Here is a 26,731-nt window from a genome sequence, read left to right as displayed (position 1 = left end):
ATCAGAGCACTACAGAGTTCTTTAGGGTTTACATGAGCAAATTGTTTAATATGCTTAAATATCCAACAAAAATACAATTGTCCAAACTTTTCCATTACAAAACTAAAAAAAAATGTATATAATAAGAATGTTTTTGAAATGGATGCTGTTTTTGAAAAAAAAACAGCAAATAAGAGCCCCGCATTGACCCGAAACCTTTCAAAAAAGTATACCAAGGTGAGACCTCAAGAAACAAAATGCCAGGAGAATATTTCTACACATTCATGGCAGAGTGTCACTAGACTGAAGATGCCAAAATATAACATTTAATTTGTATTTTTCATCATTTGTGTTGTTTATTTAGTTCATTATTTACTTTTGTGTTTATTTACTTTATTTAGTTGAGGTTACTATGATTCTAAAAATACAAATAAAATATATAAACAAACGTTTAAATGGTAGTATTAGTATGTTTACACTGTATGTGTTTTTACCTGACAGATAGCCCAGAGTGGGAACCAGTGAGTCAAATTGTTTGTCATGTTTCACCCTTTCTTCTGGTGTTATAGCCCAAATACTAAAACCACCTGAAAGACAAACAGAAAGAGAGATTTTTCTTTGGATTATTACTTTTGTTCTTTTGGGTCTTTAAGATTCGACCACTTCTCTAAGAAATCCATCATACTGCATGTGGTTTTAACGAGGGTTGTTGCCATGTGTGCAGTTTAATTGGTTGTTGAGGTTTGTTTAAATCTGGACAATGGCCAGCCAGGGTTCATATTTTTAGATCATTTGGGCTTTAATGTTTCAGACTTCATTATTGTGACCGATTATTTGTTTATAACTGTTATTTGTTATCATAACATAACATTAATTAAAACAGTGATTCTCAAAGCAGGATCAACATCATAGTGGAGCAAATATAAACCCTAAAAGCTTTCAAAGGCAATGTGCAGTGATCCATCAACCACGTAAGTGGCCAGTAACAATCTGTCCTTCACGCAACATGCCTAAATTGGGCCAATCTCAACACAGCTTTCACACAGAGTGCTGAAGACACACCATTTATCACCTTCTGTTGTGTTTTGGCACTGCCCTAAATGGAAAAGACAGCATTCGATTTAAAACGGCTTCACTGACCAATTGGTGTGCATCAAACATATGGAAGAACAGTGATAGTTCAGTTCATTTCCAGTTGTCATACATATGAACAATATACATATATTAAGCAATGAAAAAATGGAAACACACTCCAGTCTTTCCCTGGTCTCTCTAGTTTCACTCTTCTCACTCTGGGGAGGACACATATGCATCCTTAAGCTTTATGTTTTTGCATTGTCAGCAACACGGAGTTCCAAAAAGGCCATCTTGATTAATTAAGCGGAGGCCTATGAAATCCTGTGATGTCTTTCTAAACAAATTTAGCCCAATCCAAAAGCGAATTAAAAAAACACTTCACAATAAGGTTGTATTTGTTAAATGCATGTAATTGAATTAATAAATGGCAAATATATTGGTTCATGTTAGTTCAATTGTCCATTAATGTTAACAGACATTTTGATTTTGTAAATGTATTAGTAAATGCTGACTAAGATAATAAATGCTGTAGAAGTATTGCTGTTAACAAATAAAACCATATTGTAAACTGCTACCAAATATATTATTTAATACAACTAAATCACCTTTAACTATATATATAACACTAACAAAAGTAATTTTCAAGATCTGGTCTTTTATTTTCACTTCAGACTGTGAGTAAAGTTAGTGAGTAAACGCTGTAATAAGAACAAACAGGTCTCCACTATCAGGTCTCCTAACAATGAAAAATGGCAATTTTTTTGTCGTTGGAAATGTCATTCTTCATTTTGGATTTCAAAGTTCCTGACTGTTCTTTGGGAGATGAAGTATATTGCATGTGGCTTTGACACCAGCCGTTGTCTTGTGTGTTCAAGGAAACGTGGCAACAGCATATGTCGCATGGGAATCAGTGAGTCTGTGTGATGGAGTATTCAGGTGCTCCTCTGGGAAAAGGAAATCTCTCCAGGCCACACACTGAAACATGTAGCCAAGGTTTATTAGTAATTCAAGCGTTCCTCCATTTAGTTCCATCTAGCAGATTTGCTTCATTTCAGTCATGTGTTCAGACTTGTTCAGTTATTAGCCTTTAGGGTTTATACAGCGACAACTCCGCTAATTGCAATAAAAATATGAACCAAGACAAATGTTATGAAGCAAAAAATCTATCAGCTATATGTACCAAATGCTATAAGCAAACAGTATCTGTTTTTCGCTGTGCACTACCACATTAAATAAACTGTGAACAAGCAACCCTGTCTCAAAAGCTCTAGGAGGATTAGTAACTACACACACATACTCATACCATAAATGGAGATGACGAAATGACACACAAACATATTTAATATTCATTTTTTTCATTCATTTCATTCATTTATGCATAATGACATCACAGTCATTTTGTGAAAACTTGTGAAAATCCTCTCATATTATCCTAAAAATTCTGCTTTTAAACTTTTTTATATACTAACAGTACAGATAAAATTTAAATAAAGAAGCCATATGAGCTGTCAGCTGAATTATTTTCTATACATAACAAATGAAGGCAGAGAAAAAGAGAGAAACGGGGAGAAAAAAGAGAGTGAAGAAAAAAGAGAGGGATCTCCGCCTTTTAATTTGGCTCTTTCTTTATCTTTTAAATGGACAGTTTAATCGAAAAGGAAAATTCAGATAAATAACAGAAATTTCATTTTAGAGTGAACTATCCTTTAAGTCGTAAGATAGCTTAGTATTACAAACAGATTGAAATGCAAACTGAAAATACCTGACAATCTTGCGTCAGTGTATTGCATTTACATTTAGTCCATTGATGTTCATTGTTTGAAAAAAATACATCAATTATGACAGAATTTTAATTTTGGGTGAACCATCCCTTTAAAAGCAAGTTCACATCCCAGACACACAAGCACAATAGGACTTGTGTACTTACCATTCATGACAGCAGGTGGGATGTGAGGGACCCTCAGTTCGACACACTAGCTACTCATCTGCAAAAACAGAAAGAGAGAGATTTGCACGATGAGAAGGATATTACACACAGAAGAGCTACAAAGAACACACTGTGATAGCAACAGAAATAAAAAGTGAACAAGTGAAAAGGATTAAATAAAAGAATGAGAACAAAGAGAGTAATGAGAATGGTAAAGAGCACCAATGACGGAGGCAAAAATGGAGATGCACTTTCTCTTAGTCTCTTTTGTCGCACTCTCTCTTATTTTGTTCGTTTTTTTCTATCCATCATGCCAGAACACACACACACACAAACACATAAATGCAACAAGCCACATCCCTTGCATACTATTTCACACACAAACAGGACATTGATTGTGCCATAGCGCTTTCACCTAATGCATTTTTTTTGTGCGTTCAGCTCTGTCTTTGCTCCAAAGCTTATTCTGGGAAGCTAGCCCTGAGTCTCAAAGCAAAATCTTTAGAGTCAATGCTCCATAGGCAAACTGAACAAACACAGTCCAAATATAAACCAATTAGATCTGAAGAGCTCTTAGCCCATTTCAAACAACTGCTTGAGCCTTCCAGAAAACCGCCCTATTACACCCTGTGTTCATAAAGCTGTTGAATGCGGTTGTCCATGGTAAATACTGCACTGTTCATACACAATTCTATTAATGAGAGTGGAACAAGCAAATTTGAAATTTTCGGTGTCACAATTGAGTTTTGCAAGCGAGTTTGGTTGAATGTCAACCTCAAAACAGAACACGAGGAGTTTTGACAAAGAAACTGACAAAATTTAAAACAGCAGAAATGCCCCAAACATTTGAATAATTTGCTTATAAATCCTTGATGGTCCAGTGTATGAAATATAGCGGCATCTAGCGGTGAGGTTGCGAATTGCAAGCACTAAGGTGACTGACACAGGACTAATGTTGACTAATTATCTTATCCTATTTACGAAACGTGCTCTGTAGAGCAGTTTGTCCGTTTAGGGCTACTGTAGAAACAACATGGTGAATTCCAGGCAAGGGGACCCGCGGTGTATGTGGATAGACATAGCTCTTTCTAAGGTAATTAAAACATAACACTTCATTATGTAAGGTCTTTATACACCTCTGAACACATAGTTATGTATACATATTATATTGCATTTCTGTCAACAGATCCCCCAAGAAATTACACACTGGACCTTATTAAGTTTTTTATTTTACTAAAGTTATATGTTTACTGACATTTACTGAAATCTGAGTAAACGTATTGACTTCAGTTCACACAGAAAATCTGATACTGTCTGCTCTGTTGTGTGTACAGGACAATATAAGAGTCACACACATTATAAATAGTACATATGGATATCTATCCCAAACGCTGATTGTGTGACCGTCTCACGCCCTATATCGCATGTACAGTACATGAAGTTTCCTATTCAACCAATGATCTACATTTTAGACCAGTAAACAAAGATCCTTACTGAAGTTAAACTTTCACCAACAGCGTGAGAAACTGCCACTTGTATAAACACAAAAGTATGTTGGGTGGTACTGTACACCAGTCTAGCCAATGACTTCCAAACTATAATTTTTTGCAAAAAGATGATTAATTCAGTATTCTGTATTTTCAATCTCAAATCAAATTTCCACAACTTATAAAAAGAATTACAACATACTGTTATTGGTATTTGCAAAATAAAACCTGTGCAAATACATTGAAATAGCCCAACATCAAAAATTTCAGTTTGCTTAAAGGCCCCCTAATCTAGCCCTTTTACAAACTGTAATATAAATCTTAGGAGCTGGTCTCCGCCCCCTTTCCAGCAGAAAGCGCAGGGCTGTGAGCCAATGCTTCCAGTAACAACAAAACTGAATAGAATGGTCAATAAGCGAAACATTGTCTCATCTTTAAAAACCAAACACATTGTTTTGTATAAGTGAGAGTACATAAGACAAACGCGTTATTTGTTTAAAAACTGAGCACGCTGTTTTCTGAGTGAATGCACAAATGCGTTACGTCTTTAAATCCGGTACATTGCACTTATAAGTTACTTATCTTCACAACGTGCACAATGTTTTTATAAGTGACAATACACAGGACAAACGCATCATATCTATAAAAACCGAAAACATGCTCTCTATAAGTGAATGCACAAAAGCGTTATGTCTTCACAACGTGCACAATGTTTTTATAAGTGACAATACACAGGACAAACGCGTCATATGTTTAAAAACATGACGCATTATGAATCCAGCATTTTACTAACATTCGTTTGTGAAGATGCACATTCCGTTGAGAAATAAAACTAATCCACAGAGTCTTCAGAGGCTCGATGTCGGGAGTAATTGAAGACGTTTTGTTGTTTCGTTTTGAAGACGATTGAATGTTCAGTTTTGCATCCAACAACAAAACACTTTGTTTGTTTACAAAGCATTCTTGTAGCTTACTGTAAGTAGTCAAGCGTGAAAACAATGGCAGACAGTGTACAACCCGATGAGGGTGGAGACAGCAAAGTCCATCAGCAGTCATAGGCAGGGCTCAATCAATGTGACGTCAGGTTACTGAGAGAATGCCAACAGCTCTTTCAAGAGGACAGTTGAGGTTTATTGGGTATTTAAAAAAAATGAATGGGTGGATTTTTATCATTCTAGGGTGGTTCTGTACACACACTCCTGACACACAGAAATGTTCAAATGTTGGATTAGGGGGCCTTTAAAAATGACTGTGTTGATATATATGGTGAAATAAATATCATATCTTATCTTTTGCTTGTAAAAAGAAAGCCAGAGCAATGTTTTCAAAAGACTTGGAAGTGTTTCATCCCAGCAGCTGGTGTGAGGAATGCAATAACAGTGCAGCTTGGTTATTACTCACTTAGAAGAGTACAACGAAACATAACATCTTACGGCTACCGCTTCTTTACGTTAGAATATGTTAGTATACAAATCAGATGTCAGCAAATTTTCAAGCAGTCTTGGGACTCTTTTTCAAGCAAAATAACTGTTTAGATGCTAATTAGTCTCATGTCTCCTGGCAGTCACTCAATAGTGCACAAACCTTGTTCCTCTCATTTAGTCCAATCCTATTAGAACTGTCTGATGCAAAAAATTTAATTATCAATTAGCTGAGCAAATCGTGCTATGCATCAGAAATACAATGTAAAATGCTCCATTTGGCAAAGCATTATTGCTCACATTGTACAGTAACTGTTATGAGGATTTTACTGCAGAATATGTCTCTCACATTTGGAATGTTTTTTTAGGCTAATAACCCTTGTCAGTTAGTAAATATCTTCTGAAGTATGTTTATGATACATGCTCAAATTGCACTAGTCCCATTCCATCCTTGCAATGTAAACTTTACATTTACCTTAAGCATATAACAACCCTGCTGGCTACAAAGGTCATCTAAGTTTAAGTTTACTCAACAGCAAGCATTTCTCTTTGACATTATTTACTCCCAAGGACAAGCTGTTTGTTTTTACAGCCGTACATGTAACGTGTGATAATTTTTTTGATAATTACTTTGTGTTTGCTTAATACAACGATCTTCACTTAGCAGGTTTGCACTTATAGTACATGGTACTAAATTATTGCATTGCACTCCCACAAATGTGGAGCTTTCAAGGCTCCTAGGAGAGTTAGAGCTCTGTAAAAGCATTGACTTGAATTTTTAGATGGCGATGATTTCCAACTATTACAATGGTCTCTTCAAACCAACATGTTGTAGACATGTCAACCAATTGAACATTGAATAGCACACTAAGCAGACGGTGTTTGATCAACATATTCCATTTCTCTACTGAAGAATCAACACTTTGACTTTAACCACTCAGTGTCCACTGAAATCAACCGGAAATACAGACAGACTCATTTATCTTTCTGAATAGCAGTGAATAAAACAGCAGGCAGTGAATGAAAGTCAGTGATCATCAGTTTTGCATTAAGAAGTGTTGAGGCATATGTGATGTTAGAGGAAAAACTCTAAGTGATTCAACAGCATAATATCAATACAGTGTAACGGACCATTAAAGAGAGCAAATACTGATTAATATATGTTATATTATATCATGCTGTATAACTTGCAACCTTAAAGTAGTTTAGTCACTGTGATAGAGAAACTTATTTCTATAGTAAAATCTTAGAAAGAGAAATTAGATTTTTAGAAATTCATTTTTGGATAGACTGCTTCATCACACACCATAAAGAAAATCCTGCAAAAAAAGGTGGGATAAAAGCTATGGGGTGCCAGGAAAATTCTAACATAAAATTACATAATTACAAAAAATTAAAAGTTTTTCTTGTAAATTTGCAGTCTTTTTCTGTAATTTGACGTTTTTATGTCAAAGTGTTGATTCTTCAGTATAGAAATGGAATATGTTGATCAAACACAGTTCTGCTAAGTGTGCTATTCAATGTTCAATTGGTTGACATGTCTGCAACATGTTGATTTGAAGAGACCAAAAAAAGTTAAAAAAAAGTAAAATTCTGTACATTTTTTAATACTTCAATAATTTGCTATTAAATGTCACAGATTGAACTGTTTGAGAATTGTGGTTTTATTGAATTTTCTTTAAATGCAGAAACCTGTCTAGAAAATGACATCACAGACAGCTTTAGAAAGTCAAAAGGGAGTTGCAGATAAAACCCTTTTCTCTCTCTCTCTCTCTCTCTCTCTCTCTCTCTCTCTCTCTCTCTCTCACACACACACACACACACACACACACACACACACACACACACACACACACACACACACACACACACACACACACACACACAAACACACACACTGGCTTTAGATTTACAAAATAATATGTAGAGGTTGATTCAGAATACCTCCGTTTCAAATAGCAGCTGCGATCAATGACTAAATGAAACAGGCATGGGTCATTGGGTTGAGGAGTCTAATAAACACATAAAATAATGTAATGGTTATATTACTTTAAAAAGCCATTTCTAAATCTGTCTAAATCTTCTAATAACAGAACTTTCTTTTAATGGAATGGAAGATGCATCGAGTCTGTCATTGTGGAAATGCTATGAACCCACATAATAATAAAGCAAATTGTAGCCTTAACTTAATATGTGCTGAGACTCTGACTTCTGAGATGGAAGAAATGGAGAAAGTGAGAAAAAGTGAGCCAGGGTTTTCATGCTTTAATAAAATGTTGCGTGCAAATAAGGAGTCTATTACAGATCAATAACAGTGTGTGTTTTGGGATGGTACAGACTGATGGCTAAGACTAAGAAACTATATATAGAGGAACTTACTGCTGTTTTTAAGTGGAATAAGCTTTCAGATTTTGTCTGAAGTACTAAAGTGAAATGTAAATATTTAGATTTAAACTGTCATTGTTGTCATTGTTATATACTTTTATGGTAATTCCAGTTCTTGCTCACACTCTCTCACACACAAACACTGTGTGCATACACATAAGCGCACACACACTTTAACAGCATGTGATCATAGAGTGCAGATTAGAGGAAGGTGATCTGGATCTCAGTAAGTTATTTCAAGAATTAGTGAGGACATCTCATAGACTTTCACTTTTATACAGTACCGCAGGCTAATGGTATAAATAAATACAACCCTTTGTATTCACACAAACATTTCTCTTTTTCGTACAGGCTCCAAATATAACAAAGCTTTTCTTCCCATACAATTTAATTAGAGTGAATATTCACTCTAGTTTCCAGTGGCTGTGTTGGTGTAAGTTTATTTTGAGAGAATGTGTCTCTTCTGAAACAAAACCCACGATAACCTCAAAAACCTACCTCCAACATTAGCTATTGAAACTAAATCTTTATGAAACAGGAGAAAATAATTTCAAAGGCCAACCACTGGTTAAACTTCACAAAAAAATAGACTATATTAAAATGTGAAAATGACTGATTTGAACCTATAAAGTGACAATGTCAATGACTATTTCTTTCATGCCAAACACAGAAAATATGTCAAAAAAGCATGTACTGCTTGCCCCAAACAATGACAACGACACAATACACAATTTATTCTCACACATATGCATTTCTTTTCTCATTTATATGCACATAATAAAAACCTGACATTTGCATGTCATTACTATCTGAACAGGCGGGATATTATTCAGATTCATAGATCTGTTGTATATAATTCATAAGATTATTTGTGCAACGCCTTGTGTCATTTTCATTATTTCATTTTTGAAAACCGTGAACTTTCGTGAGCCTTTTTAATATTACTATTTTCTAAAGTGTATGTATGTTTCTGTTTTGGTCTAGCTAATCAATTTGTTTAACATTTATTGAATTACATTTACATTACAATTTAAGCTTTCTAAAGAAATGCATATGGTAACAAATGATATTCCTCAAGAAAATGAAAAATCATAAATCCAAATGTGTAAACATTCCATCACGTCATGAGATTAAATGGATTACAAGATTATGAGATGTGTAAATTGAGTTTCAGACCTTTCTGGTCCTGCTAATGTAAGGTTTGGTTTGAGGGGTGTAATAGACCAAGAATGAACTGCTTATAAAAGACTCCAAATCCATTCTATATTTCACTGTTCTCGTGTTGACTTAAACTAGATTGAATATTAAATTGGGTCTCTTTCAAATGCGGCAGAGAAGAGAAAAAGAGAAGAGAGGACTTCACACATCACTGATCTTACAGCAAGGCTTGCAAAGCCATGTTTATTACAGAGTAACTCAAACATACCTCTCTCTCCCTCTCTTTCTGACTGCACTATAAGTCAATGTGGGTTTTAGAAAGATTTCACACAATTTTTGCGCAATAAACTCAAGCTGTCCAGGAGCATAATTGTTATTTACACCCACACAAATGCAAAAACACATAAAATACATCTCCCTGGGGCCCAGAGAAGAAATTATATGGGATGCTGGCTGCTGAACAGGTTGAAAAACTGATAGACAGACATGTCTGTAAGACAGAAGACTAATGAAAAGAAAAGTCCTTGACCGTTACAATGTTCCAGATTTGAGACACCGTGGACAGTATAAAATTCCTACAAGCTGGGAAACATAATACAAGCTGTCCTTTAAACATAACAAACTACCCCACCCAAAATCGCCCCAAACCTCACACTCGCCTGAAAAACAACAGGTAACATTTAACATTCTATTCTCTACCCGTATTCGCTTCTTAAAGCTTTTCTGCCTGTTTCTCATCCTTCACTTCATTTTCACCTACCTTCACATACAAATGTCCCTTGAACTGAGATGGACACCTGCATTCAGCACTGGCCAATCAGCATTCAACATGTCATTGCCCTCACACAGCACATGTCTGTTCTGGGTGCATTACCCAGCATGCTTTGTGCAGGGAAGCGGAATAAGGGCTCCTCTGTCCACACAGGAAACAAGAATATGAAACAGGCCAGCCACACCACATCAGCCATTCAGTACTGAACCAGAGTTGATGTCGCAGAGGTGAGTATGAAATGTAAGGCACCATTAAATTAAAAAATAGCAGCTACTCTCTGTGACAGATTACCAGACTGGATCAGAAAGGACCATGAACCTTTGAATGTACAGTACATGAACCGTTTCTTCAACTCTTTGTACCACTTTGGTCCACCATCTAATACGTACAGTATATATAAAGAACATATTTTGTACTCTAGAGAGGCACATCCAACATTCTTATTCTGTGTAGAATTTCATTTTCTCCTCAAGCTTTTCTCAGTCTTTTTCTGTTTGAAGGTGAACAAGGACAGCAGTCAGGTTTCTCTCTATCGCCATTGATATTCAAGGAGTGAGATTGTGAAGTTCTGGATAATACACAGCCACAGAATTTGACTCCAGCAGATCTGATTATATTAAAGAGCGTTTTGAGGACACATGGTTACAGACACTAGTTCATTTTTCAACCTCCACTTCTTTTTCTCCTCTTTCCATCTCTCTGGTAAAGCCAAAAGAAGACACACACACATATACCATACTGTCGGTATTTAGGGCAGCCCACCTCTTCTAGTAGAAAGCAATCCTCTCTCTGTGTGTGACATATGAGGCATATTTCTGGGGCACTCCACCCTGTTCACCCTAGGGAGACATACACACACTCTCTCACAGAAGATGGCTGGTTGGCATTTCAGGGTGAAATATTTAGGGTGAAAACATTGCAAAAAGATGTGCTGTGCTGTTCTGTTTAATAAAAACATGTCAACTGTATGAGGTTATATCTGGCACATTTTGTCCACCGCTGTTCAAAAATCTTAGTCTGGGTTGATGCCAATTCAAGTCGATCACAACACAGTTACATTAATTTTCATTCTACGATTTTAAATAACACACCCCTGCCCCTGTTAATAAAAACCATCAACAAAAAACTATTCAATGGTTACAATGGGAATTATATGGGTTTTAATGGAAACCATAATGGTCTCTGTGGATCTCCACTGGTAATGTGAGTTGTATTGGTGGGATGGTAACAAATAAAACACTATTGATTATTACTGTAAGAAGGCCCAAAACACTCTAGTCTACATATAGGAATGTTGTAATGGTTTGAATGGTAAACAGCTGATGGTTCATAATGGTGTTTGTAATGACAACCATTAGAATCTGTAGAATTTAGCATGGACAATTCGGTGTAGATACGAGAACCATATTGTATGAACTCGTACAACCTGTCAGGGAATTACGTCATCACACCATTCAGGTAAAGATGCTGCATATGCATCTGAAATATAGCCTAGAAGAAAACAAGGGTATTCTAGACTTCAGAAACATTAAATCAAAGCAAGAGATGATTATCCCAGAATATTGATATTTCTAAAGATTCTGCGAAAAAAAATATTACCTGCCTGCACATTTCAAAACAGATACAGCCATGCATGCCATAAAAATCCAAGTCGGTCGGTGAACGGACACCTTACGATTATATTAATGTCATAATTTCTACATATTTCACAGTGATGGTATAAGAAACGGGAGAACAGTCCATCACTCTGCTGATAAGAGGAAGGGAACGACTGTCGGCATATTTCGTCCGACCAGAGTCACCCATTTATCAAGCAGGTAATTTACTACCTCTGACCGGCCCATGCCCCACATACTGAAATGCAGTAGCCGAAACAGATTGTAGCCTCAGTGCTTTGATTAACAGAGCTGGCCTTGGAGAAAGAGAGGGCGTTATGAGAACATACAGCAGTTGGCCCACACCACATAACCCACTTCAGCAGTCTTGGGATCTATAAAAAAAACTTCTGGGGTCACACTTTCTATTACAGTAATCATGTCACACAGTAATTATATTAGGAAGTATTAAATAACACTAACAAAGTAGTGCTTAATATAAGATTATCAGTTTAAACGTTGCTATTTCTAGCATATGCCTAACAACTAAAATGTTTATTTAGCAAATGAGCCAAGTGTTCTAGGCATTGAGCATATCCAGAACTGGGTGTTTAGGGTGATAGATGTACACAGGTATCCTGGAGGCAGGTGCACTCTTGGGACAGGTGTTGCATCTCTGACGACACTTTGGCAAACCCGGCGGGGAAACACAATGCTGCTGCTCTAACGTTTCAGGATATTTTGAAGCTTAACACGGATAGAGTTGCTGTATCCTAAATTCACAACCTGCCAAACAAGTTCGTCCGTTGTGCGAACAGTTATTTCACTCCCGCTCCGGCATACGTTACAAGCTTTTGTTCCGAAACTGTGCTGCCTCTATTTTTTAATAAAATAATTAAGCTCGGTTTAAATCAAATATGAAACATTGATTTACCAACGTAAAATATGCAGATTAAGCGATACGTAAATAAAGAATAGAGCGCAACCTTATAATAAGCAGGTAGATGGTTCTGGTAAACATAAAAGGACTCACAAAGGATAAACGTTGCGAATATAACTGCTTACCGTGCATGTCGAGCCCGTGTTCTTCGTTTTTTTTTAGAAATAACGCCAGTGCAATGGAAAATGTCCACAGAAGAGGACGATGTGTGTCTCGTTTTCAGGTGAATGATCAGCTGTACCTGCTCACTGCAGATCGCTGACTGCGGCGTCGTTTCACTATCTACAAGTGATAGGGCTAACGTCACGGACAACAGCAGGGTGGGCGGTGCTTCGTGCACACTCGCTCTCTGGAGCTGGACAGATGCGCACGGCACGAGGATTAGCGCGAGCAGCTCCAGATGATGTCGGGAAAATTCCATGTACGATAGTATTATGACAAATTCATGCTGTGGATTATACATAGGCCTATCTAGAAACGGGCCTGAATTGAAATTCCGCGCTTGGATATGAGCAACCATTGATACTTCTTTGTTCAAACCATGCCATTACAAAATAATTGAAAAAGGATTCTTGCAAAGAAACGCATTCTTAATAATGATTTACTAAAGTACTACCTAAATATCTATTTAAACCATACTTTTATATAAATATGTGGGTCATATAAGACTAGTCTATAATGCACACGCATGCAGCAAAACGCTGTTCTATGGTAATGAACCACTGAATGTACTTAATAAACGATCAATCGCATTGTTTTAAATAGAAAATCAAAATATAATTGTTTAGGAAATTTTAGGAGGTGTTAAGATATTCGTTTACAATTGAGTGTTCTCTGCTGCCATCTTTTGGTCCAAGTAATTCATTGCAAGGCAAAATGACTGTCCAACACAAAGCATTTTACAGGCATTGTTCACATTGAAAATGACACAGATTTATGATAAAAAACCGAAAACTTTTAATTGAAGATGGTTATTTGTAAGCAAGCATCAGCAGCAAACAGTTCTGAGCTGCTGAGTAACAATATGTACACAAAAACACTCTCTCATAGAAAGACCCAAGTTTTGATATTTGGTCATCTGTATCTCAAGATCCATTTCGAGGCATACACCAGAACCAGAAGTGGGTGGATGAATGGATGGAAAAGTCTACTGTCATCTGCATTCCTCATCAAATACAACCCCTTTCAGTATCCCAACTCACTCATTTGCTAAGTTGGCACCGGGCCACTTCATTGGAATTCTCTCTGCAAAGTCGGAACAAGTCTATATGGACTGCTCACTTGCTAAGGTTTTCCTGTACCTCCTGCAAGATCTGCTCTTCTAGATTGGATGTGTCATACTCTCGCAGCATATCGTACTTCCTCCAAGGTTGAGCCCACTTCTGAGCATGCTCCATCTTCTCTGGGGTCAAACATAGGTCAAAACGGATACCCTGAACGTTAAACTTGGGACGCTCCCATCGTTTAGACCATGGCTTTGGCTTCATTTTTACTTTTAACTATGAGAAAGAAAAACAAAAGGAAGGAAAATCATGAGTGCGTGTGGAGTAAACAGGTTAAAATGCACTTTAAAAATGTAATGACATTTAAAAATGAATGCACAAAATAATTAGAACAAAATAAGTCAAAGATTTTACATTTTTCCAATAATTTTTTAAGTAAATTGTCAGAGGTAACTATTAGAGGGATTACAACTAAACAAGGTAGTTTGCAGATTGCAGGCAAATGTTTTAGGTTAGTTATGGTCTTAAATTAGATGCAGGGGTAATTCTTCTCTTACTGGATTCACTGGAACATCTCCTGTGAGCTCAAAATGAACCGGCTTCATGTCAAAGTCATAGGTGCTGTACTCAGGTAGAGCATCTCTCAAGTACATGAGATTGTAATCCAGCCTCTTTTCCAGCTTTAACACCTCAATTTGCCGCAGACGTGGACTGTACAGCTCATAGCATATCTCCACACCTACAGACAACATAAATACATTATTTTTAAAGCCATTAAAATATTCCATGTAACACACTACATACCATGATTAAAATAAAAAAGTATGATTCAGAACAAACATAAGGAAGTAGAGTAAAAAAAACTAAAACTACGACGACATATCTGAGAATGTCACGCAATGTCATTTTTTTACCTTGGCCATCTACCACATTCCTGAGGATGAAAGTAGCTCCCAATCCTTTGCCAGAGCGTTGAGTACAGATCCCAACAAAGCGATTTAGGTTTCCATTCGCATATGGGTCAGACATGGTGACTGCTAAAATACTGCCTAGATGGAATTTACAGGTTTATAAATCAATAAATTATATCAAATACAAAATAATTCAGAGGCGTTTATGGCTGTCACAATCACAGTTATTTCTTACCAACATAAAATTCTGGAATGTTGAGAACTTTCCGTCTCTCTATCATGTCTTTTCGTTCAATAGAAAATTTAACGGGATTAGTACGCTGACGTGGAGGAATAAACTCTGGACTCAGAAACCTAAAAAACAAACATTTTAAATCTGAATTAAGCATAGGACAATTAGGGGCTTTCAGAGCATATTTCCTAACAAAGATATATACGTTTTAACTGTTTTTAGTGTATTCCAAGTAACGCACCTGTTTAAACTGACACTCTATATAACATAATTCCCAAACTATTGTCCACATTCCACAAACATCATAGAACTGATTAACCAGTAATTCATAAGATGTTGCAAATACAAAGGATGCAACTTGACATTATGTTACAACCGAACAATCCAATAAACCTGAAAATAAAGATCACTTATTCACAGAGATGTACAAACCGTCGCAAAGACGTCTCGCTCTGTGTTTTGTCTATGATGACAGGTTTTGGGGGAGGAGTGAATTTTGGGGGTCCGTCTGAAGCCACAGCATGCCTCAACGTTGACGTCGACACAAGTCCTAAAAATAAATAAACATTTCGTATCTGTATACGTTTATAAGTATCAGTATTAACTTACTGTATGTACATTAAACTCCATCATGGGATATTCAAAGCAGGTAATGCTTCAGCATGACAGCTGTTTAACCACTGATATGTCGACAATCTTTTGTTCAATTTCCAATTATTTCAGAAATGAACATGTAAAACTGACTTAACAGTGCAGAATATAAAACAGTGTAACATACGTTTGTCCTGAACCACATTTCTTAAGACTCGTAGCAAGCCCATCATTTCTCTCGCCCTCCGTGTGTACGCCGCCATGTTTGACCTCTGACTGGCGTGCGCATCGAAAACACATTCTGATTGGCTGGCTATACTCAATAACCATGCCCATGATTGGCTGGCTGGTCCGCAGGTATCTATATGAAGCAGCATTAAAGAAAGTGTTTTAACAATGTGATTTAATAAATCAAAAATAATATATATTATAAATGCGTACAACCTATCAGTTACTAAGGGGTCCTTATTGATTGTACAAAAACAAAATATGCGGATACATATGAGCGGATACATACGCATGTTTTTGAGTAATTGTTTTTTTTTACATTCGTTTAACAAAACTGAAAAATTCGTTTGGGTGTTAAAAGTCTTTTTATCTAGTCTTTGTTAATGTTGGAAATATTATTGTTTTCTAAATTAAGTACTTGAAAAATCCACAAACTGGGGTCTGATCAGAGAATCACAGTAATGCGCATGCGCAGAGGGAGGCTGGTCCTGTGCTTGTGGCGGAAGGTTCGTGTTTAACCCTCTGACACACGTGGATCTGAGAGTAGTCTCGACTCTTCAGTGCTCAACATCATCACAGAGGTGACTACTCGACTGCTGTCTAACAAGGGGACTACTCGAACCGATATAAGTAAGATGTCAGCTTAAAACTAAAAAAAAAACGTTTTAGTTTGTTTGCCTGACATACTAAGTAATTGTTTACTGATTAACTGTGCTCAAAAAGTTTTAAAACAATTCGTAGGCTTCTATTTTGTATGCCGAGTCAGTAGGTTGTGATTGTTTTCTCTGCTTATCTGTTTGCCCCCCTGCTTTGAGCAATGATCTAATAATTATTCCCCAAAGAAACTAATAACTGTGTTAAATAAATGTGTTAAAACTATTGTATGTAATAGTTCTCTTTGATGTCCGATTTAAGATTTGATCAGCTGAGATTTTTTTCCAGACCTGGGTTTCCCCATGAAGAAAATTGTCATACTTACGGTTTTCCTATGGAAGCATCAAAGTTTTTAGCACGTTTATGGTTTCTCTCTCTCTCAGGGTCATGCCTGTCATACGGTTCTACAGGAGAGAGGAGGCAGGTAAAGGGCGGGTCATCCGCAGGATCGCACAGCTCTATTCTGAAGTCACCATAACAACTGAGCTTTGCTACAATGTGGAAGTGGATGGTACGAAAATATTGTATAGTGAAATATAGAGGATGTGATGAGTTTGTGGCTCTGTGTTCCCTCTTCATCCATTCCTCTGTCTCTCAGGGTCCGACTCTTTAAGCGTGGGGCAGAAAGATGTTCTGCGCTGGTTGTTCACTCCTCCTTATTCTGCTAGTCTGTCAGAAGAGCCCAGTTTAAAAGCAATGGATGGTGCAAAACTGGTGGAGATAGGTCCTAGGTAACACCTGCCATTGTATTTATTTGCAGCATCTTTCATGCATCTTGTATCACATCTTACATTAATGTGATGCCCCTTGTAGGTTAAACTTCTCTACTGCGTGGTCCACTAATGCGGTGTCTATCTGCCAAAGTGCAGGCCTGAACCAGGTATCCAGAGTAGAGCTCTCTCGTAGGCATCTCATCAAGGTCAGAAGAGATTATGTCTGTTTCTTAAATAGCTTTTTGTTTATTGTATTTCTTCAGCTATTTTATTTCATGTTCTCTTATTTTCCCCATCTAGCCACGGGAGGGACACAATTGTGTGATGAAGGATGCAGAGATGGAAAGGCTGATTTGCAGCTTGTATGACAGCATGACTGAATGTGTTTACCCTCAGCCAATCACATCATTTGCTGTTGATGTTCGGCCACAGGAAGTGTTCGAGGTGGACATTCTAGGAAAGGGTCGTGCTGCCTTAGAGATGGCCAATGATGAACTCGGTAAGACACATGTTTGGAATCAAAACCAATGTTATATAGTTCTTATATTTCTTACTGCTTTAAGGGATAGTTTACATTTACATTTAGTCATTTAGCAGACGCTTTTATCCAAAGCGACTTACCGAGAGTTCGGGGAGCAATAAAGCGATATGTCATACAGGGGTAATAGTACAATACGTGCTAATACCAAGTTACTAGTTTCCACAAAAGCCAGAACAATAGTTCACCCAAAAGTAGAAATTCTGGCATCATTTACTCGTGCTCAGATTGTTACAAACCTGTATACATTTCTTTGTTCTGCTGAACACAAAGGAAGATATTTGGAAGAATGGCAGTAAATGGGGGATGAGATCTGTTTGGTTAATGACATTCTTCCAAGTATCTTCCTTTGTGTTCAGCGGAACAAATAAATCATTACAGGTTTGAAACAATCTGAGGTTGAGTAAATTATGACAGAATTTTCATTTTTGGGTGAACTATCCCTTTAATGTTTAAAGACATGAATATTTGTGTGTCAGCAGTGCTCAGATAGTGTTGGAATCTGCAGAGTCACATGCTACGTAACATGATTAGAGGAAGAATAGATGTCACATGGTTAGAGAAATCTGTTTGATCAAATCAAATGGGGGGGGTTGAATAACTTGAGAGAGACAATATTATATATATAAACAGTAACCCAAATCAATTTTAATTCCAGCGTGTATAAGAGGAGAGGAGGAGTGTAATGATACACTCAACTGACTATAAAAGACAATACACATACAATAGTATTTTAAACAAACTTTTAAAGGATTCAAATAACAATTTTATTTCCAAAAAACATGAACAATTTCATAATATTTTTTGTTGTACGTACAACTTGATGTATAAAATTGACAACATCCAAGGGTAAATGAACCTTTATTGTGTACATTTATCAAACTGAAAGAGTGACCTATTTATCTGTCACTGAAAGATAAAACTAAGAATTTTAACATTAAAGGAAATAAGAAAGCTGAACCTTAGGAGAGATCTTGAAGCAGTAAAAGCACAAAGTTAAAAAAATCACATCATCACAGGTCACATGTGGACAGTACAACCAACAGAATCTTAGAAAAATCAACTTTTTTTGTATCTCAATATATTGTGCCATGATGCAGTATATTGTTGCACCCCTAGAGAGAGGTAAATGCCTGATGGACTAAAATATTTTGTGTGATATTTTTTCTTGTTAGTGGCTCTACAAAAAATAAAAATGTCACTGGCTTGCCATTAAAATGTGAATTACAATAGGATTTGGGGGGCTTTAAAAAGTTTTTATGACTTATCAATCTGACCTTTGTCTCTGTGTTTGTGAGCAGGTTTGGCGTTTGACTCATGGGATCTGGACTACTATACTGCTCTTTTTCAAAAGGTGAAAAGAAATCCAACCAGCGTTGAATGCTTTGATCTGGCTCAGTCCAACAGGTGTGTTTTCTGAACATGTGTGTTTAACCTAAAATAAACACTGCTCGTGTTCTCGGTTTGTGTGATTTTGTACTGCATTCTTACAGTGAGCACAGTCGCCATTGGTTCTTCCGAGGACGCATGATCATTGATGGAGAGGAGCAGAAGGAGACACTCTTCAGCCTTATTATGGGCACTCAGCGCCATAGCAACCAAAATAACGTCATCAAATTCTGTGACAACAGCAGGTTAGAAGCTGGAGCGTGAATGTCACTCTTCTAAAGATGATTCCTTGGCCTTAGAGAATGTCTCAATATATGATTCTTGTTCTTTGTAGTGGTATCAAAGGCATGGAGCTGGAGTGTATGTATCCCACAAACCCTGCACAGGCCAGTCAGTATGAAACCAGACGGACTACCAGACACGTCATCTTCACAGCTGAGACACACAACTTTCCCACAGGTCAGAGGCCAAAAACTGGGGCCTTGTATTGATTCAGATTAGACTGACAATAACGTGATCAGAAAAGTAAACACAGATTGTGCTGTATTTAAGATGTATGACAGCCCTTCGCATGTAGTCGTCATATCTTCTGTATCATGGTCAGGTGTTGCTCCATTCAGCGGTGCTACCACAGGCACCGGCGGACGAATCAGGGATGTGCAGAGCGCCGGTAAGGGTGGACATGTGATCGCAGGGACTGCTGGGTACTGTTTTGGTAACCTCCACATCCCAGGTAAGTTATAAATCAATAGACTCCTAAACATGTTGTTAAATTGCAGCAAGATGCAATATGCCCTTGACCTTCTATTGTGAACACGCTTTCTTATTCTCAGGGTTTGTTCTCCCCTGGGAAGAGGAGGGGTGGGAGTATCCATCAAGCTTTGCACCTCCACTCCAGGTGGCTGTAGAGGCCAGTGATGGAGCCTCTGATTATGGCAATAAATTTGGAGAGCCAGTCCTTGCAGGTAGTGTTTAGCTATGAAATCAGAATTTCCTGTTTTATTGACTGTAGATAATTGTTTATATGGTGTGAATACATTTTTAATTTAACTGTGATCTTATTTTTATCATCATCAGGCTTTGCTCGTTCTTTCGGAATGCGATTGGCTGATGGTGAGCGAAGGGAGTGGATCAAGCCAATCATGTTCAGTGGAGGGTTGGGCTCTATTGAAGACCAGAATGTGAAGAAAGAGCATGCTGAGCAAGGTACGAGGGCAAACACCTGTACCAGATGCATCATAATATTAATCTGTCTGTCTGTCTGTATGTCTGTCTATCTATCCTGATCTCATTTGCCTCTTTGCCAGGCATGGAGGTGGTGAAAATTGGAGGCCCAGTGTACAGGATTGGTGTTGGTGGAGGTGCTGCCTCTTCTGTACAGGTACATTTTAAAATACGTTGTCGGTGTCAGGTCTCCAGCTTCTCTTCTGAGCGACTCATGCAAATTAATATATTCATTGTTTTCTGTAGGTTCAAGGTGATAACTCAAGTGCTCGAGATCTAGGCGCAGTTCAGAGAGGAGATGCAGAAATGGAGCAGAAGATGAATCGAGCTCTAAGGGCCTGTCTGGAGAGAACGGACGGAAACCCCATATGCAGCATACATGATCAGGGTGCTGGGGGCAACGGTAATGCACTTTTTCTATATTGAAATGTTCCCTTACACACCAACATGATCCAAAAGAGAAAAATAGGTGTAGCTTTATACGATCTTATTGTGCACACTAAACATGACATGTTATTTGTTTAGGTAACGTGTTAAAAGAATTAAGTGAGCCTGCTGGTGCAGTCATTTATACTAGCAAGTTTAAGGTGAGATAAAGACAATATTAATACCAATATTTGGATTTGTATGTCAACTTTAATTTTCGTATCATTTTTATGCATTTCTGCTTCAATGCACAGAGAGGTGACCCTACCCTTAGTGTTTTAGAGCTGTGGGGGGCAGAGTATCAGGAGAGTAATGCTCTTTTGCTTCGTCCCTCTGACCGGAGCTTCCTTGAGAGGGTGTGTCAGAGGGAGAAATGCCCCGTTGATTTTGTGGGCAAAATCACTGGTGATGGAAGGGTGAGTAGCATGTGATTGGCAGAGCTTGAACAAGCATACAAATACATTTTGAGAATCTGCGTAACACTTCTGCACATGTATTACTCAATAGATTGTGCTGGTGGACGACCTGCATAAAGAAGCCAATGGGCTTGATGGTGGGCGGAGCCCTGTGGATCTGGAGCTGGATTGGGTGTTGGGGAAGATGCCACAAAAGGTGCAAGAAATTAATTGCATTAAACTGTACTAGACATCTATATGAGGCCTGATTAAGATTTTATTTGACATTTCACTAAAGTGTGAACAAATTCGCCCTCGGTTGGATGATTTGTGAACTACAGCTATTTCCAGATTCCCAAATGTAAATCCATGCCTACCATGTTTAGTTTTTTTACTTTATTGTACTTATGGTTTACTGAAGTACGAAATATAGAGATTTATATCAGTGGCTCTTTTGTTTTAGGAGTTTGTGCTGGAACACATGGCCGTTTCTCTGCAGCCTCTCTCTCTCCCAGCTGGTCTCTCTGTTCTTTCAGCTCTAGAGAGAGTTCTCCGACTGCCTGCCGTGGCCAGCAAACGCTATCTCACCAACAAGGTACCATACATCCTTCTTAACACAATATCATACAGCTGCCATTCCAGTCCTGTGTCTGATGAATTTCAACAGAAAAAAACCTTGAGGGATACTTCACCCAAAAATAAAAATGTACTCACCTTCGAGTTGTTCCAAATCTGTATACATTTACATCGTATCCCTTTAGGAGTCATCCAACAGTAACGTGAAAGAGAATGCAAAGATGTGTGAAAGTTGTGAAAAAATCAGGCTATTGAATTATACCTGTATTTTAGGATCAGTTTAAAAAAAAGTACAACTTTAATACTGTGTTGTTTAAACATGAATATGAACTTGTTTTCTTTGCAGTATTCAAGATCTGTAAACATTGCATGCATCTTTTTTGTTATTTTGACCAGTTTGTCCTGTGTACATTTTCCACAAATAAATGCAAATAAGAGCGTAATTCAGAAAAACTGAAAATTATTCATCCTTATGATATTATGAATACAAAAAATACATAATATAAATATTATATGTATTTTTGGTACTGTCTAAGATTTACCATGTGCATTGCAAAATGTGGGTCCTGAGGCAAAGTAATTTGAAAACCACTTGCGTGCAGCAATCTTGGATACATACAGTAATTATTTAGAGACACATTTGTCTTTTTAAGCTCACAATGATTTGTTTTTTATTATAATTAATATGTAATTTATTATAGTCTCATCTACCATCCTGACATTACAAAGTATTTCGATCAAACTCAGAACAAAACATCAGTAAAAACTGCCACAACATCCATATAAATGTCACTGCTACAATATAAATGGAATAAAAAGCATTTCTGTAAATGACAAGCATAACATTACATTTAAAAAATGAAATGGGAAATTCTCTTCTAGGTTGATCGATCTGTGACGGGTCTGGTTGCCCAGCAACAGTGTGTGGGTCCTCTGCACACACCGCTCGCTGATGTGGCTGTTGTTGCCCTGTCTGCGTTCAGCCTCCAGGGTGCAGCCACAGCGATAGGCGAGCAACCAATCAAAGGGCTGCTGTCACCAGCAGCTGGGGCTCGTATGGCTGTGGGAGAAGCTCTCACTAACCTGGTGTTTGCAAGAGTGTCTGCTCTCAAGGTACAAAAAGCAACACCTGTGTCTGCCATTTTATTTACGCGTTATGTGCATGTTTTTTGTGGGACTCAAGAATGTGTGCACATATCTTCACAGGATGTGAAGTGCAGTGGTAACTGGATGTGGGCTGCTAAGCTGCCGGGTGAGGGGGCGTGTCTGTGGGAGGCGTGTCAGGCCATGTGTGAGGTCATGGGCCAGCTGGGCGTGGCCGTGGATGGAGGAAAGGATTCTCTTAGTATGGCTGCACGTGTCGGTGGAGAAACTGTTAAGGCACCAGGTACTCAACCTGTGTGTGCTATTAGTAATTACCATTTTAAGTAGTTGTGTGAAAAAGATGTGACAAGAATGAGTATGACATGTGACATTTAGTTTTATTCACAAATGTTATGTCAACAATACATTTTGAAATGTTATGTCCTAATGAATGTTATCATTCATCAGAGGGATTAATTGTAAAAGTATTTCATCGTTGCCCACTGCAAGCCAATTTAAACCAATTTGTATAATTTGTGTTTTAACTAGTTGACTAGTCCAATACTTGTACACGTATGTAGTTTCAAGATTTCAGCACGTTCTGCATATGTTTTATTTATATCTCACAACAATATCTTTGTTAGGTTCTTTGGTTATCTCCGTGTACGCTGTGTGTCCTGACATCACAGCCACTGTGACCCCTGACCTGGACAACCCTGATGGCAAAGGTCAGGCCTGCACATCACTAGCCCTTTTGAACTCACTATCATGTTTCTGCAGCTATTATATCAGTCTTGTATTTCTGCTAATAGATTATTTGTGTGTTGACATCTCTTGTGTGCTGTCTGTCTATCTCTTTCTTAGGTGTGTTACTGTATGTACCCGTGAACCCAGGTAAATACAGGCTGGGCGGCTCTGCCCTGGCACAATGTTATGGACAACTTGGAGACTGCAGTCCAGATCTGGATCAACCAGATAAGCTTTCTGCTTGCTTCAACACCACCCAGACACTGATTCAGGGTCAGTGCATGCTTTTGGGAATTCTGCCTGTATTGCTACGTTAATCACATCATTTGTCTTCATCAGCTGACATCAGTTGGTACAATGTTATAAATAATAAAAATCCATAAACGCATTTAGGGTCAGTACCTCTTAAACTCTCTGAATCCTAACATTGCAAGACCATTTTGACATTAAAAGAGTTTTTTGAGTTTAAATGGTTTATTTTATAGATCGATTGCTGACCGCAGGACATGATGTCAGTGACGGAGGGCTTATTTCCTGTTTGTTAGAGATGGCCTTTGCGGGGAATTGTGGGATAGAGGTGGACTTGCCTTTTGAAGGTGTTCAAGGTTGGTAATAAAAAAGTGATTTGTGATATAAATAATGAAGTTTTTAACCCCTAAGACCAGCACTTGAGTCCTTGAGCTTGATATGTAATATATAGGTTGTCAAGTTTTTGTTTTACAGTAATAATGGGTCACTTGTGACAGGTGTCCATCAAAGATATTTCTTTATCTGTCTGTTTTCAGCGGTGGAGGCTCTGTTTTCAGAAGAACTGGGTTTGGTTTTGGAGGCGTGTGAGAGTAATGCATCGAGTGTCTGTCAAACATACAAGGAAGCAGGTCTGCTCTGTCACAGGATTGGCACAACCTGTGGTTTTGGACCTGATGCTGTGGTGAGCATCAGAAAATTAGATTCTTAGCATTAGATATGCATAGCTTCTGCAATCATGATTTTACTATTTTGCAGGTCAGAGTGTGTCTACGTGGACAGGAAGTGCTGAATGAGCGTGTTACCACACTTAGGGCATTATGGGAAAGCACAAGCTTTCAGCTAGAGCGACTGCAGGCTAATCCACTTTGTGTCCAGGAGGAGGAAGAAGGGCTTGTTTCTCGCACACAGCCTTACATTAAACTCACCTTTGACCCCTCCCAAACACCCATCAATAAAGAGCCTGGTGAGACCCATTTCACTATGATTGAGTGATATGTGTTCTATTTTCTTGACATGTATGTTAAGATTGTGCACTAGTTTCAGGAAAACCTCGCGTTGCTGTAATAAGAGAGGAAGGCAGTAATGGTGACAGAGAGATGTCTGCAGCTTTGTTCATTGCTGGATTTGAGGTAATTAACTTATCATTATCAGCAAAAGGATATAAAGAATTTTCATGAAGAAAGTCTTAGCGATATTGACTTAATCTTTTTGAGAGACTTTTCACCGTTTGCCTTTTATGACCTATAGGTGTGGGATGTCACAATGCAGGACCTGTGTTCAGGCTCTATGACCCTTGACACATTCCGAGCGGTGGTCTTTGTTGGTGGATTCAGCTATGCGGATGTGCTGGGGTCAGCTAAAGGTAAAAATCACACTATTGCATGTTGCAGCACATGTTGATATCACAGCTGAACTGTGTGTATGCGTCTGTGATAACATGCATTTAAACATCTACGCCATTGCATGTTTAATTTTTGTGACCCAGTGCATGCTAATCTTTATTAGCAGTTAATCATCAAGAAATAGCAAGCAATGTATCTTTTTCCAAATATAAGGGTGGGCTGCCACAGTGACCTTCAACCCCAGGGCTCGAGACGAGTTCAAGCGCTTCCGTAACCGTGTTGACACCCTGAGCCTGGGGGTGTGTAACGGATGTCAGCTTCTGGCTTTGCTGGGCTGGGTGGGTGAGAGAGAGGATGAAGGTGAAGTGGTCTCATTCCATCCATGTATATACCGAGCGTGTATAATGAATTATATATCATTTATTATATTTACTTCGTTTTTTTAACAGGTTCTGATGTTACTCTGACCCATAACAAGTCGGGCCGGTTCGAGTCGAGGTTTGTGAGCGTGAGCATCCTGCCCTCTCCAGCCATCATGCTAAAGGGAATGGAGGGGTCCGCTCTGGGTGTGTGGGTCGCTCATGGAGAAGGTTAGAAATCTGTTTAATCCACATGAGACACACACACATGTACTTTAATAGGGTACTTAATACAGTGTGGTCCTGAAGTCTGATCCCAGTAGTAAAAATCGTTCCACTCTGTGCTCTACAGGTCTGATGCAGTTTCGTTCTTCAGTAGCTCAGCGGAGACTCATTAATGCCTCTTTAGCTCCTCTGCGTTATGTGGATGATTCTGGCACCCCCACTGAAATCTATCCCATGAACCCTAACGGTTCTGCACAAGGTGTTGCAGGCATCTGCTCGGCAGATGGGCGCCACCTGGCCATGATGCCCCATCCTGAGCGGGCCGTGTTAGGCTGGCAGTGGGCCTGGGCCCCTCGGCACGTGAGGGGATCACTGGAGCCCTCACCGTGGCTTAGTATGTTCCGCAATGCAGCAGTATGGTGTCAGAGTGCATAGAAAGGGGTGGGAAGAAATACGGTACTATGTGATTGTAATTAAATTTGCAATAGCGTAGGAATACTTTCAGTATTTTGAAATAGAGAGTTTACCAAATAGCCAAACTTATAACATGGAGAGTAATAGGAGATTGTGGATGATCTTGGCCTGATCTTTACAGATCTTAGATGAAATGTTTTAATAGCAGCAATAGTTTATTGTATAAATACATTAATGTAGAGTTAATGTATTAACATTCTTGCTGTAAACTGGAAACTGCTGAAAAAAATCATCAAGGGGCCTTTTGAATTGCACTGTGGAGATTTCCTTAGTTTGTGCCAATTGTTACAATTTCAACTTTTTTAGAAGAATTGTTTCTTTACTATAAATGTACATTCCAGAAATGATTAAAATTACATGGGAAAACAAACCTTTAGTGATGAAACACTACACGTATTATCAAGGCATTA

At 38.2% G+C, this 26,731-nt stretch overlaps 3 protein-coding genes across 4 annotated transcripts in view; 1 reads left to right on the top strand and 2 right to left on the bottom strand.

Moving 5' to 3' along the window:
* itsn2a (intersectin 2a) overlaps positions 1-13,039 on the bottom strand; it is a 46,527-nt gene extending 33,488 nt beyond the window's left edge. Inside the window, 3 exon segments of the mRNA XM_057352031.1 lie at positions 474-566; positions 2,984-3,041; positions 12,867-13,039. Of these exon segments, the coding sequence (XP_057208014.1) occupies positions 474-566; positions 2,984-2,990 (100 nt within the window). The 5' untranslated portion in view covers positions 2,991-3,041; positions 12,867-13,039.
* A 644-nt stretch (positions 13,040-13,683) lies between these two features.
* Positions 13,684-15,972, bottom strand: mrpl19 (mitochondrial ribosomal protein L19). Its single transcript, XM_057353289.1, has 6 exons — positions 15,886-15,972; positions 15,540-15,657; positions 15,111-15,229; positions 14,879-15,013; positions 14,522-14,703; positions 13,684-14,240 (listed from the first exon to the last, which is right to left on the bottom strand). Exons 1-6 carry the CDS (start codon positions 15,959-15,961, stop codon positions 14,019-14,021), a joined length of 852 nt encoding a protein of 283 aa, XP_057209272.1. The 5' UTR covers positions 15,962-15,972; the 3' UTR covers positions 13,684-14,018.
* A 440-nt stretch (positions 15,973-16,412) lies between these two features.
* On the top strand, positions 16,413-26,724 carry pfas (phosphoribosylformylglycinamidine synthase). Of its 2 annotated transcripts, none has more exons than XM_057352816.1 (29): positions 16,413-16,556; positions 16,964-17,091; positions 17,179-17,311; positions 17,394-17,499; positions 17,594-17,792; positions 19,133-19,238; positions 19,325-19,465; positions 19,555-19,679; positions 19,825-19,953; positions 20,054-20,185; positions 20,298-20,426; positions 20,528-20,601; positions 20,691-20,847; positions 20,970-21,031; positions 21,125-21,286; positions 21,378-21,482; positions 21,729-21,860; positions 22,724-22,954; positions 23,048-23,228; positions 23,569-23,652; positions 23,789-23,944; positions 24,157-24,276; positions 24,457-24,602; positions 24,677-24,884; positions 24,959-25,050; positions 25,169-25,283; positions 25,477-25,623; positions 25,713-25,853; positions 25,975-26,724. In XM_057352816.1, exons 2-29 carry the CDS (start codon positions 16,968-16,970, stop codon positions 26,280-26,282), a joined length of 3,945 nt encoding a protein of 1,314 aa, XP_057208799.1. In that variant the 5' UTR covers positions 16,413-16,556; positions 16,964-16,967; the 3' UTR covers positions 26,283-26,724. The 2 variants fall into 2 exon arrangements, with proteins under 2 accessions (XP_057208799.1, XP_057208800.1); XM_057352817.1 differs by having other exon boundaries at positions 16,433-16,507.
* Positions 26,725-26,731: the final 7 nt, after the last annotated feature.

Source organism: Triplophysa rosa, linkage group LG15 (genome assembly GCF_024868665.1).
Source record: "Triplophysa rosa linkage group LG15, Trosa_1v2, whole genome shotgun sequence".
Taxonomy (NCBI): Eukaryota; Metazoa; Chordata; class Actinopteri; order Cypriniformes; family Nemacheilidae; genus Triplophysa; species Triplophysa rosa.
Note: the sequence above shows the minus strand (reverse complement) of the source record. Positions and strands in the feature narration are given on the sequence as shown.

Excerpts from the sequence above, each read along its gene's own strand:
- mrpl19 (XM_057353289.1), bottom strand. The coding sequence starts at position 15,961 with ATGGCGGCGTACACACGGAGGGCGAGAGAAATGATGGGCTTGCTACGA. Across the intron at positions 15,658-15,885 it reads AAATGTGGTTCAGGACAAAC|GACTTGTGTCGACGTCAACG; the intron begins GTATGTTACACT and ends ATTTATTTTTAG. Across the intron at positions 14,241-14,521 it reads GAGATGTTCCAGTGAATCCA|TTAAAAGTAAAAATGAAGCC; the intron begins GTAAGAGAAGAA and ends TCTTTCTCATAG.
- pfas (XM_057352816.1), top strand. The coding sequence starts at position 16,968 with ATGCCTGTCATACGGTTCTACAGGAGAGAGGAGGCAGGTAAAGGGCGG. Across the intron at positions 21,483-21,728 it reads TGGGGAAGATGCCACAAAAG|GAGTTTGTGCTGGAACACAT; the intron begins GTGCAAGAAATT and ends CTTTTGTTTTAG. Across the intron at positions 25,854-25,974 it reads GTGGGTCGCTCATGGAGAAG|GTCTGATGCAGTTTCGTTCT; the intron begins GTTAGAAATCTG and ends TGTGCTCTACAG.